This window comes from Astatotilapia calliptera, chromosome 18 (assembly GCF_900246225.1).
Source record: "Astatotilapia calliptera chromosome 18, fAstCal1.2, whole genome shotgun sequence".
NCBI lineage: Eukaryota > Metazoa > Chordata > Actinopteri > Cichliformes > Cichlidae > Astatotilapia > Astatotilapia calliptera.
Genome location: NC_039319.1, coordinates 35131846 through 35144957, shown reverse-complemented (window position 1 = coordinate 35144957; position 13112 = coordinate 35131846). Strand labels below are relative to the sequence as shown.

General features: G+C 42.3%; 1 protein-coding gene across 7 annotated transcripts in view; it reads right to left on the bottom strand.

The window, feature by feature from the left end:
- LOC113011304 (disks large-associated protein 1-like) overlaps positions 1-13112 on the bottom strand; it is a 154862-nt gene that overhangs the window by 60032 nt on the left and 81718 nt on the right. For 5 of the 7 annotated variants that reach the window (XM_026150785.1, XM_026150783.1, XM_026150784.1 and 2 more), the window contains one exon: positions 7471-9009. In XM_026150785.1, coding sequence (XP_026006570.1) covers positions 7471-8895 — 1425 coding nt within the window. In that variant the 5' untranslated portion in view covers positions 8896-9009. Of the gene's footprint in view, positions 1-7470; positions 9010-13112 lie in introns of those variants that run through there. The other 2 variants (XM_026150789.1, XM_026150788.1) reach the window with 2 other exon arrangements.

Genomic DNA, 13112 nt, shown 5'->3' with positions numbered 1-13112 from the left:
ATTCATAATGAATTAAATCTGCCTCTCTAGAATTTCATGTTGTATTTCCACAAATATTGACACTTGCAACAAACACGTGTCTAGCCGTGTACAAGCTTGCACTTTTGTGTTGGATCCATTTGTGGGCATCCATCGTCATTATCAATTTGGAAAATAGGAGAATCTTTCTAATTGTTGTTTTGGGGTTTTTTGTTGTTTTTTTATTAGACCATAATGTGATCATGCTAGGAACATGCTCTTTAGTTCAAATGTGAGGGTGTGGGGAGGGCACAGTGAAGAGTGCAGAACAAACCAGTGAGGCATCTGGACAAGTTGTTAGAACTTAAGGTACAAAAAAATAAAGCACCATAAACATCTTATAATTGAGTACAGTTTTAGCTGTTATTTATCCAGGTATGCTACCTAATTATGGTCAGCTAAGTCTTTCATTGTTGCATGTCGATGAGTAAACTTCATGCTGGAAATGAGAAATAAACTCCCACTGTTTGTGTTCCTCTCTCACATACATGTGCTCATATTTTATTTATTTCTTTTCTCCACACTCCATAAAGCACAATGTGGCTTTAGGGAGTGTGGATAGTGCTACACTAATGGCTACACGTTAACCTCTACAGCAGGGTGTGGTTTGTGGTTCAGCTGCAGGGGAGGGGTGGAACAGCGGGCTCTGGGGACAGTGCCAGGGAAGGCTGGCTGGCACAGCTTTATCCATTACACTAACTATGCCTTCTCTATTTCGGTAGTCGCCAGGGCTCAGAGAAGGGAGCTGTATGGTGTGTGTAAGCTGGAGAGGGCAGCTGCAAAGCTGCGTGTGCTTCATTGTAAATAAAAATCACTGACATCAAACTCCCAAGCATCGGGTCCTTCTTGCTACAGTTGTGCCGAAACCCAGCTCAGTATGATGGATCAGCAGCCAGTCCGGGCAGTGGAGGCATTGGCACAGATGGTGGGAGAGTTGGCAGTGATGCACCAGGAGCTGGAGGTGGTGCTGAATAAACTGCGGGTCCAGGCCGAGTGACAGACATTAGATGCAGCTGCTGTCAGGCGAGGCCCAGGTGGCCACCCTCAGCCTCTCCACCCAGGCAAGGGCCTCGTTTGAGAACATCTGGGGTTGGGAGACAGGCCCCTCACCTACGCCGGGTGGCTGCACGATGCCACACACTGCAGGCTGCAGCCCAACCCCATGCTGAAAGAGGTGTGACTGCTGGATGTGGTAGTGCATGAACAGTTCGTGAAGGGGCTCTCAGCAGAGCGGAGTGGGTCGGCTATCACTGGCCAGCGAGCCTTGAAACTGCCGTGACCCTAGCTGAAGATCACTTGGTGGTGCAGCTGGGGCAGTCCCGAGAGTAGCTGTGGCCAGTGGAAGTCGACCAGTCCCGCCCCTGAGGAAAAGATTTCATGACAGGACACATTTGCCAGGATTGCCCAGTAATGGAGGTGGGACAGATGTTCCTTCTGACACCGTCCTCCGGTCCCAAGAGAGACAGACTGCATACTGGTAAGGTGCCAAGGGAGTATATGCCAGGCCTTGGTGGCCTTGTGGTCCACCAAACCCTAGTTAGTCCAGGGGCATTACTGGAGGCAGAGTGGGTGGTGGTTAGGTGTGTGCATGTGGACATTCATAAATATCCCATGGGACCGGTTGAAATTAATTATGTCAGGCACAACACATAGACTGAAGGCTGTAGTTAGCTCAAGCCTGATGCACCCTTTGAATTTTGGAACAGATTGGATCGAGTTCAGTAGGTTAATGGGGCAGTGCGAATGTGGCCAGTAGGGACATGCAGGGTCTGTTGCTGTGCTCAGCAGTGATGTGAGGTCATCTAACGCTGACTCCGGGGAGGAGGAAACAGCGGGGCCTTCATGGGAGAACCCACCAGTTCTGATAATTCCCTGGAGGATTTTCCAATGGAGCGGTCTTGTGACGCTATTGCGATGACCATGTCAAACCATGCCATGGGCGACCGTGGCTCAGGGGGTTGGGAAGCGTATCTGTAACCGGAAGGTCGCCAGTTCGATCCTCGTGCTCTCTGTCCTGGTCGTTGTGTCCTTGGGCAATACACTTCACCTACCGCCTACTGGTGTTGGCCAGAGGGGCCGATGGCGCGATATGGCAGCCTCGCTTCTGTCAGTCTGCCCCAGGGCAGCTGTGGCTACAACCGTAGCAGTGTGTGAATGTGAGAGTGAATGAATAGTGGCATTGTAAAGCGCTTTGGGTGCCTTGAAAAGTGCTATATAAATCCAATCCATTATTATTATTATTAAACAATTGCAACAGCATTTTGCAGATGTGTTCTAGCCCCTACAAGTACCAATCTCGTAGAGCACCCTATTAAAGTTTGACGCCTACCCAATGCCCCAGGTCGATGAGCTCCTGGACCAGTTAGCACTGCTCGCCTTTTCGCAACACTAGATTTAACTGTGGGATAATGACAGATTTCCTTGCCTCCACAGCCCAAGGAAAAGATGACCTTCTCTACTCTGTATGATTTGTATCAATTCATCACACTTGTTCGGCTTGTTTGGAGCCCCAGCCACTTTCCAGCACTTCATGGACTGGGTGCAGCATCCACACAGTGCATATGCTGGTGCCTATCTGGGTGATTTGATCATCATCAGCCATCTTACTTTTACATTTTTTTTGGGAGGGGGGAGGGTGAGGGTTCATATGGATTTTTAAAGGGACATGCAATTGTGATTTCATTATGTCATATAATGACAATAAAGCTATTCTATTCTATTCATCCACTGTGACACCTGAGTGGAGCATATGCAGTGGGTGGCTGTGGTCCTGGAGTCCCTCAGGCAGATGGGGCTTACAGTCAACCTGAAGACAAGTGCAGTTGGATGGAGGGAGGTACAGCATCTGGGGCACCAGTTGGAGAAAATCCAGTGGATGGCTGACTCCGTTCGTTATTACCTCCTGGTCTGCCCTTTCACCCTCTGAGCAGTGGGTTCACCTGTTATTCATCACACTAACTACACCTTACCTATTTCAGTAGCCGCCGGGCCTGGAGGAGAGAGCTGTGTGGTGTGAGTGAGCTGTAGGGGACAGCTTAAAAGTTGCATGTAGATTAAAGAGCAGAAAGCATTGCAAATAAAAATGACTGTCATCAAACTGCTAAGCATCAGGTCCTTCTTGCTACAGCCTCCTCTGCCACCCAACAATACTGGTTATCTATAGTCCTACCGGGGGATGATAGGACCATCCTGACTACGGAGCTGATTGGCCAGTCCTTATTTAAGGTCTGTTCCTGTTGATAAAAGTGAGCCAGCACACAAAGCTATGTGGAATATCTACATCTAGAAAATTGCATCTAATGTAATAATGCTGCAATACTTCAAAATGCACCTGTTTAGCCTACTGATGTTTCAGTATTTTCTTTACTACTAATCTTCATGTTGATTAACCAGAAATGAATGGCATGTGTCCACAGTGGGTTTGGCTATGAGCTGACCTCTATCTTTGCATAATGGTTTTAAAACGGTGATTTGTCTCCACATTTGTCTCCTCAGCTTGGGTCACGATTGTTCCTCTAGAGAACTAAGATACATTGTGTTGCCAGGAATTATTCACTGGTTTCTTGAAAAGGTAATGGGCAACCTCACAAAGGATTACAAATCTAGAAAGCTCTAAAAATAAAGTTTGTGATTGTGGGGTTTAGTATTGTATTTAGCAGCGTGAATGCTCACAAAGAGCTTGCATCAACACACACACACACAAACACACTTGCAGATTATACCACATTGCAAAACAGAATAACACATAAACACAAGCAGGTACTGGGGAGGTTATTTAACTAACTATCAGTTACACAGTGGAACTTTGAAGTGGGTCTACTTCTGCATACCTTATTTTTCATATTAAGCAGTGGCAGTCAGACCTTTTACTGATGTTGAGAGGGAATTACTGAGACAGGCATAACACAGTCACCTGAGGTTTTACAGGTCACTCATCTCTGTCCCTTTGAATTACAAAAAGCAGCCCAGTGCCAATCACATCAACATTTTAGATTTTTCGTTGTCAAACAATGTCTATGGTTAGGGTTAGCCTAACCCTAAATTTACTTAGCCATATGCCGGGTAGCTAAATTCAACTCATGTTGCACTCTGACATTTAGTCTGTGCAGATGGAAATTGTAATAGACATATTTCTGTTAACACTGGTGGACACTGTGTCCAGTGTTTTAATGCCAGGTATGAAATGCCTTGCATGCTCAACCATCCAAGTAAGGAAATCCCAAAAAGTTGATTCTGTTCATCTGGACGTAGCGTTTTCACTGGGAGAAACATTTCGTCACTCATCCAGGTGACTTCTTCAGTCTCAGCTGACTGCAGGTTTCCAACCTTATAAACTGTACATTTGCACAATGACTAAAAGTGGGTTGGCCAAAGACGTTTTAGATGTTTTAACCCACTTTGGCAAGGACTGCCTAAAGCTTGTACGTCTCTCCCACAAAACGCTACGTCCAGATGAACAGAATCAACTTTTGGAGATTTACTTACCTGGATGATTGAGCATGCATCAAGACTATTCAGTTATCATAGTTTGCTTCTCAAGCTTTTTGTTAGCAATATTCATATGTAACATGTCCTTAAGCCAAATTTTTAAAAACTCGTGGCGTACACTATAAGCTGTGGGCTGTGAGTATTTGAATGCTTCAAAAAAGATTGCTGTCTGGTTAACTAAGATTTTGATGTGCACGTTATGCTTACGATCACAACTTTGGAGGTCCCAGTCATGCAGCAACACGATTAATTAATGACTAGGCTTGTGTTGTGGTTAGATCATCTTTTGTCTGTTTCTGATGTCTTCATCCTGCCATAAGATGTCATTTGTTCTGCTCTTCAACATGAAATGAAATGAAGGCGCAAATAGCTAATGATATCCAACTTGACACTGAACAGCATATAGAAAAGTCATCTGCAACATTGTTCTCTGGCCATTGTGGGTCTTTGATGTAGACGTGTCTGTAGACAGGTACACTGAATGCTATGTTTGTTTATCACTTGAATATCCCAGTTCATACACTTTGGAGAATGACTGCCACCAAGAAATCTGAGTACACAACTAGTATAGTAAAAATGATCGGAAATATGATCGTATATTCGATGCAAATAATAGAAAGTGAAAATTGCACCAAACCAAGTGCTTCTTGGATGGTGTCAGATTTTCCAGCAGCACAAATCCTGCTACATACGTTTTTTTTTTAGAATGTACTGTATATATCAAGTAATTACATTAAAACATTTTCTTGCAGCACCATTAGGTAACTGCCAGACACTTCTACTCCCTGTGTGGCGTTAAATACCTCCCCAACACTTAGTTTAACACGACACTTCAAATAACAGCAAAATTAATTTATTCATCCAACAAAAAATATTGAGAAAGTCAGGGTAACTGGTAGCGAGGCAGGAAGGGAAACACTACTAAATTAAAAATGAACTCTACAAACAGGAAAGGATGTTGTTCTTCATGAGTTCATGTCATTACCTAGCATTCAGAGAGTAAGGCTGCTATTGGCTCTGCACTTACTTCTCTCTTCAACGCAAAAGGAGGATAGAGGAGGAAGAGGAGAAGGAAGAGGGAGGCTCTCCAAACCAAGAGGAAGTAAAGGAAGTAGAGGTGGGTTGGTGGGTGGCAAGAAGGTAGGTGGAAGCGTGGGAGTGGGTTGGGTGAGTGGAGGAAAGGCAGAGAGGGAAGTGGTAGAGAAGAGGAGTAGGTGGCAGTGGGGTTCTTGGGAGACAAGAGTAGTAGACTGGTGGTAGGGAGTAATGTTCCCTCTAAGGGTCTGGACACACTAGAACAAATCCATATCACCTGACTCTGAGTACATACTGCACTGTTACTAGTGAGTGTGGGGTTTTTCTTAATGTTGTTTAACAGATTGTTTTTAAGTGCTCCTATTATGTGCAAAGATAACCAGGCCCAAACCCAAATTAAGACTGCTAATGAAGTACTAAAGCAGTGACCTGCGGTTGATTTGTCTTTGGTGGTGTTCCCTATCTTCCCAATACTCACATACGCATGTGTGCTCTTTTGATTTTCTTTTAATGAACATTTTCCTGAAGTAAACTTTCTAAAGTGTTATGTTGTATATTGCTGTCCCGGTCTGCAACACATGTTTGATAGAATATTGGTTGGGACAAAAAATAAACATCAATGCCAGAGTACTTTTTGTCTTTTTAGCAGTAGATCTTCACAGTTTTCAGTCTGATTTTGAAATCCTTGTTGCTTTTTCATTGGTTTGCTTGTTTATTTACTTTTAAAGCCCAGCATGTAAATGGGTGGTGTTTGGTGTAGCTTATGGGGGGAGTTTCTAGCTTCCACTTGTTATTGCTTTCAATGTGAAAGAAGCAAGTAACTATAGCTCTTATGTGTCCTGAACTTATCAGTATGACGATGCAGTTATCACCACTACTTGCATTTCTGTGCAAACACTCATGAAGTCAGATTTCTCAATTTACAAATAATATGTTCTAAAACACCTAATCGTATTTGTAAGAAATCAGTTTTAATTCAATAAAATGATTTAATTATTTGTATTTAAGTCATTGATTTAAAAGAAGAAAATACCAGGGTTATCTAAATATAATAGTATAAGTGGTATAAATATGATATTTTTTTACATTGTCAAAAGGTTCTCAGAGTTGTAAACTGATGAATGTGGCGAAGCCTTCATTATTCTAGTGTGCCATCAGTTATAGTCAGTGATATTCAGTAGTACTTTCCAGTCATGTAAATCTGCAGTTTTCACTCCAACAGAACACCAAACAACATAGGAACATACAAACTCTCAAAGCACCTAAGCAATCGCTTACTAAACCCTGTCTCCTAAACTGAAACATATTTCATCCTGGGTCATGTTTCTTTCAGCTAACCTGCATGAAAGGCCCTTGCTGAAGTCCTCCATCACTGCCGTCTATTCATCATTTTGTGATGACTGGGTTTCCCATGGTAGGAGCATTCTTAAACTGTCCAGAAATATCTGTCATTAAATCTATTTTCCAGTTTATTTAAGTTAGTTTCAGTCTTTGATCACTCTACTGCTCTCCCACTTTTGAATACAAATAATCAGTCATACAGTGCCTGATTGACAGAGCACATATTATGATAATTAATTACATTATTTATTATTAAGTTAGATATCTAAGAGAAGTGTTTATGACTTGTGTGTTAATCTTTTAAGAGTTCATGAAGTCTTTGTAGTGATTTTTCTCAAAAGGGCTGTCAAGTGCCCAGTTGTTTTGGCATTGATAGAGCAAAAACCTGTCACATATCTGCTAAACTAAAAACAAACTTATGGACTCCACTTGGTTTGCCCTTGTCTACCTGGAACTGTAGGACTGGACACCACTGACTTAGAGGAAGCATTGATGGAAAAAAGTAAGTTGTGGAGAAAAGGGAATCAACAGAGGGGGGAGAAGGTGAATTGACTGGATTTGAATGGGGGTTGGGGAGGAATTATTTACCTGTAAGAAATGGCAAGCGCGCTCCTGCTGCTGACTGCCCTTAGATTTGACTAGAGCTCTATCTAGGTTTAGGTTACCGGATCCTGCGCTGGCTCGTGGCTGGTTGTGGCTGCTGTTGTTGGTGTAGACCTCTCGGGCCCTGCTCACCGTTAGGCTTGATGACCATGGCCCTTTCTTCACAAGGGGCCCGTCCACAAGACCCACTGGAAGCAAGGAGCCACTTCCTCCACCGATACCGCCACCGCTGTTATTGCTGCTACCACTAATTGGCACACATGCTGTCGACGCTGCATACTTCACATCGTTGTTGCTCCAGGAGGCTTTGAGTGCAGAATGGTGGTGTGTGTGGCCATGGTGTGCGTGGGTGTGTGTGTGCTCGTTTAGTGTGCCGTAAGGGTCCATCATGAAGTACTGCTGGGACTGCGAGGAGGAGAGACTGGGGAGGGGAGTCTGGGGGAACTTGTCTGGGTTGTTGCCGGGATACCGGCTTATTGTCATGGCAATAGGCGAGGGGGAAATGGAGGGGGAGGGTGAGGGTGGAGGTTGGTGGTGGTGAGGGTGGTAGAGACACAGCTCCCGTTCCAGGTTGTCATCTGAGCTCCAGTATCCAGAGCCTGGAGCAGATGCTGAGCCGTGGAGCTGGTGGTGGTGGTGGTGGTGGCTTCGATGCTTGGGCTCTGCTGATCTACAGCGCTCACGGCTCTTACTGCGTTTCCGATGGCGCACTCCCACTGGTGGAGTTTCACCTTCTGGGCTGGCCCTCGAGCCACCACCACCACCTCCTCCACCGCCACCACCACCACCATTAACACTCCCATTATTGGCCCCCTTGGAGGACTGTGTGTGGTGTGGCCCTTCCAATGAATGTGACTTGGTGAAGAGTTTCTGGACTGAGTGGACAAGATGGCGAATTCTCCCTGGACTGTCATTGTTGTTGTTGGCCCCCATCCCCCCACTGTGGGCCTGCACCCCTCGTTTGTATTGCAATGTATGGTAGCCATCTCTGGAAAATGATGGCTGACGTTCAAACGGGTCCACAAAGTTTGCTGGTACCCGAGTGGGTGTTTTACCCCCATAGCCTCCTCCACCTCCTCCTCCTCCACCACCACCTCCTCCTCCTCCTCCTACATATGGTACCATGGCCATACACTCATCCTTTACCTCAGGATGGTGAGATGAGGAGGTAGAGTGGCACCTCCTGGGGAAGGTTCCATATGGGACGATGCTGTTGCTGTCAGAGGGGTATGAGGTACGCTGAGCATTGTAGTAGGGCAGCTCAGCTGGATGTGGCATGGGAATGGGCACAGGCATGTCCATCTGACTGATCAAATATGGCTTGCGGTCAACATGGTGACCCAGTGGATCATATGATGGTTCATAGGAGACCACATGATGGTGACCCCGGCTACTGGACAGGCCTTTCATAACGGGGAAAGATGGGTGAATGGAAAGAAGAAGGATATGGATGAGAAATGCCAGGTAGGCCTGTGATCACAGAAGGGCTGCAGAAGACTGTCCCTGAGCAGAGAGCTACAGACTCTGAAAGAAAGGGAGAGAAGAAGCAACAAAAGATCAGTTAATAACCAGTTAAGCCACCAGGGGCTTTCTGAGCTTCCTGCTCAAAAAAGACATGCCCAAAATGAGTGGAGTGTTTCTCTGCAATTACAAACTCTGTGTAAACAATCTTGGTATCAAAACAAAGTTAACATTTGTGAGATTTCATCAGAGGTGTAAATACTACAACGGATGTTACTGTGTCAAAGTTACTGAGGCTGGAACACAGAAAAAGTAAGTAGATTTTTTTCCTCAAGTTATTTGTTATTTTTTTTTAGCATATAACCACTTTGAAAATATACTTTGGTTCACATTTAAATTCATAAAACCAGTAATCAACATATGAAAAGTGCAAAGATTTATGCTTCTGAAGTGAAACAGTGAAAAATTTTTGCGCTTTTAATAAATAAATAAATGTTCAGACGTTGTCTAGTTTGTCCAATTTTGGCACACTCTGACACCACGTGTGAATTTAAAATTTTGAGGTATTGAACAGCAGACACTATTTAAACTCAATTGCATGTCTAAAAATGCTTGTTTTTTGAATATTTTTGAAGAATTACCCACACACTCACATCCAACGGCCTATTCTGCCGTGCGCCATAGACAGTTTAAATAGGTTTTGGTGCCTTAAATTCTGAGGGGCTGTAACTTCAGCTTCTATTGGCTGATTTGCATGATTGACACCTCTTTTTAATAGTTTGAGCCAATAGAATCACTGTAATTATGCCATGTTCACATCAGTTCCAATCAGAAGTTGCAAGTCGAAAACTCCACATGACCCTAAAAGTAAGACACAATCCAGTAATGTGACTGTAACTTGGCTGAAAATGGGGATTGTTGATGTGGCTCTGATGCATTGTGTTAGCACCGCCATTATCAGTTTCTACAGCTATCGGCTATTGGTGGGGAACAGCGCAGGAAAACGCTCAGCTAAACGGCTTTCTGCTTTAGCACATATGGAAAGTTATGCATATTTGTGGTCTTCTTTGCCACTGGTTCAATGAACTTTGGTCGGAGCGTGGTGAAACTTGCAGATTTCGAATCTGTGAGATCTCTGGTTGCTAACTAGGCAATGTCTATCCGGTTACACGAAGTCGAGTGAGTTCTTACCTCCATTGTTTGTGTTTAGTGAACTTTTGCGAAATTATGTAACTGCTCTTTAGCGTTTGGTCGTTGTAGAAATGGTTTATATGAGCTTTTAGCTGAGATTCTGAGGTTTCTGTGGATACCACACAGGTCGATATCTGCATAAAAGACCTGACGGAGGGTTAAACTGCAGTTCATCCCCTTTGCTCCCCGGTGGCCTTGGGGCTCAAGAAGAAATCCAACATAAATTATTGCTGTTTAAGCCACCAGAACTCATAAGTCCCTGTTGGAAGAACACATTTTAAGGGTTTTCAAAAAGATACTCTGAGCTAAAATTGATCACGTTTAAAGTGAGTCTAATTTTTATAGCAAACTCTCAAAGCTTTATATGTACAGAGTTTGCATATATAGAATTACTGATAGAAAAGGTAAGGGCTGAGTTCACCTTAATACACCTTACTATAGCTTATTAAACCTACCCTTTTTATATACAACATATTGCAAATGTCAGCAGTTTCAGACAGTTCTAAACTTTACCAGCAGACATGACCAAAAAAAAGAAAAAAAAGACAAAACTAATTTTTCATGAACAATGATAATTATACTTTAAGTTTGAAAGAAGATTGTTTTTCTTTGTACATTACCAGTGCAATGTTGAAGACAAGTAAGTTTAAGTTTTGTAGCAAGACGGTGGGCTCATAATAATCCAGTCCATTTATAATTGTTGTAAATTTCCTCTGTACCATTTAAGCTGTATTTGTGGGGGTTTTATGTTTGTTAGTTTCTTGTTAATTTTGTAATTCTGTTTCTCTATAATGCCACAGAGTAGGTTATATATGGGACTAGGGACCAACATTGTATATATAAATAACTATTTAGATCAAACATCTCTTTAGTTTTATATGATATGGCTTTGGACATTTTTGCTTTTACACCTGTTTACATTGAGCCTTCCAACATAATATATATTCAATTAACACACAGAAATTTGGTTTCATACTCTGAATATCATTCATCATAATTTTGACTTTATTTTTTTATTTCCCTGTTACTTTATTTTGCTGTAATGTAGTGATATTTGATTTACATCAAACCATTCAATTCCCGTTCCACTGCATTTAGAAACCATTTGAACATTTTCCAGAGCAATATACAGTTTAGGGTCCAAAATCCTTGGTGTTTGGAGGAAGAAACATTACGTGCATCATGGGAAATCCCTAGCAGCCTGTGCCTATTGCAGCGCAAATAAAGGAGAATGCAGGGTTACCTGATCCTGCCACTGTTACTTTAGTTCTGTTTTAGAACCTTATAAAGTACATTTTTCTTTTTACATATATCCTCTTTTCAATTGTGATCCATGACTTTTCCACACATGACTGTTTCCTTCTGAGTTTTCTTACTGGACAGATTTTTTCCTCTTTTTTTTTTTTTTTAATCTTGAGACATTGTTAATGAGGACAACAAAGCCCCATAGGCTCATCATTAATATAAACAGGTTACAGGTTTATTTCATTAGATCTGTCTTATGGGCAGTGATGGTTTCTGGTGTTCTGTGTCATATGACTGTACAGATACGCTGGGGTAATAATTATTTGATCATCTGCTGAATTTGTAAGGTTGCTCACTTTCAAAGGAATTATATTTTTTTTATGGACAGAGACAAAATATCAACAACACAAAAACACCACATTACATAAAAGCTGTAAACTGATTTATGTTAATCTTGACTGTGAGGATGATGTTCCTTGGGCCATGCTCAGCATTTCTCTTCCTCCAAACAGGTTGAGTTGATGCTGAAAAGCCCCATTTTCTCCCAAGCCTTCTTTGAATCATTTTGATGTTCAGAGATGTTACCAATGGTGTTCTTGGTGACTGTGATCCCAACTGCCATCCTGTGTAGTTTTGGGTTGATGTGCCACCTTCATCCTCACCCCATGAGGCAAAATCTCCCTGGAGCTTCAAAATGAGGGTGATTGATGTCATTTTATATTTCTTCCGTTTCTGAATAATCGGAATTATACCACCAGCATCTCAAACCATTGATACAAAGCAAGGTACATCCATGTTTCCAAGTCGTTTACACTAGATTCTCACTGCATGATCCAAATGTTGCAGAAATCAATAGACACCAGACCAGACAAGATTTGTTTGTTTTTTGTTTTTTTCCTGTCTATACAATCCACATAGATCCACATTTTCAGATGAAAGTATTCCTTTTTTGATGAAAGTATTCCAAGATGTTAAGACAAACAGCCAAGTCATCTATTAATTGGAGGTTTGGTGGTTCTGTCCCCATCTGATCCAGTCTGCATGCCAAACAGGGCAAGATACTAAGCCTCTGCGATGCATCCATTGGAGTATAAATGTGTGTGAATCTTAGATAGAAAGCACTTACATAGAAAGAGCATAGAAAAAAGTGCTGGTGTGAATGGATGAATGAGGCAAGTTGTGTAAAGTGTTTTGAGTGGTCAGAGAAAAGCACTATATAGGAACCAGTCCTTTTACCATTTGCTATTCTAGTATTTGTAGCTTCTAGGTCACAGATCCTCTCAGTCTCTAGCTTTAGTAGTTGCATAAGTTTGGTGTTAAGCACGCATCATATCACATAAGGTTATCATATCTAGCAGAATAATCTTTTTTAAAGGGTTCTTTAGCTGTTTAATTTCCTGCATAGGCTCATGCTTCATAGCTTTCTGTTTACTTTATTTCGCTCATCTGAGATCAGAGATTTACTCATCTCCTGCATTATTAGCTTTCTCTGTTGGGATCTTAATTTGTTTTTCTGTTGTTTTCAGTATTTTTTCAGTATTTCACTTTGTTTTGCTGGAGTAGCTGCACTTCATAGGGTTTTTGAATTTGTTTGTTTATTTGTTTTATTTAGCCCTGGGAACTGTAGTCCAAAGTAAATTTAGATCAGGCTTTTCCTTATCTAACTTCTCTTACCATAGCATCAGTAATCCTACTAAGCAGTCACATAAACATAGCTATCCCCGTGATAA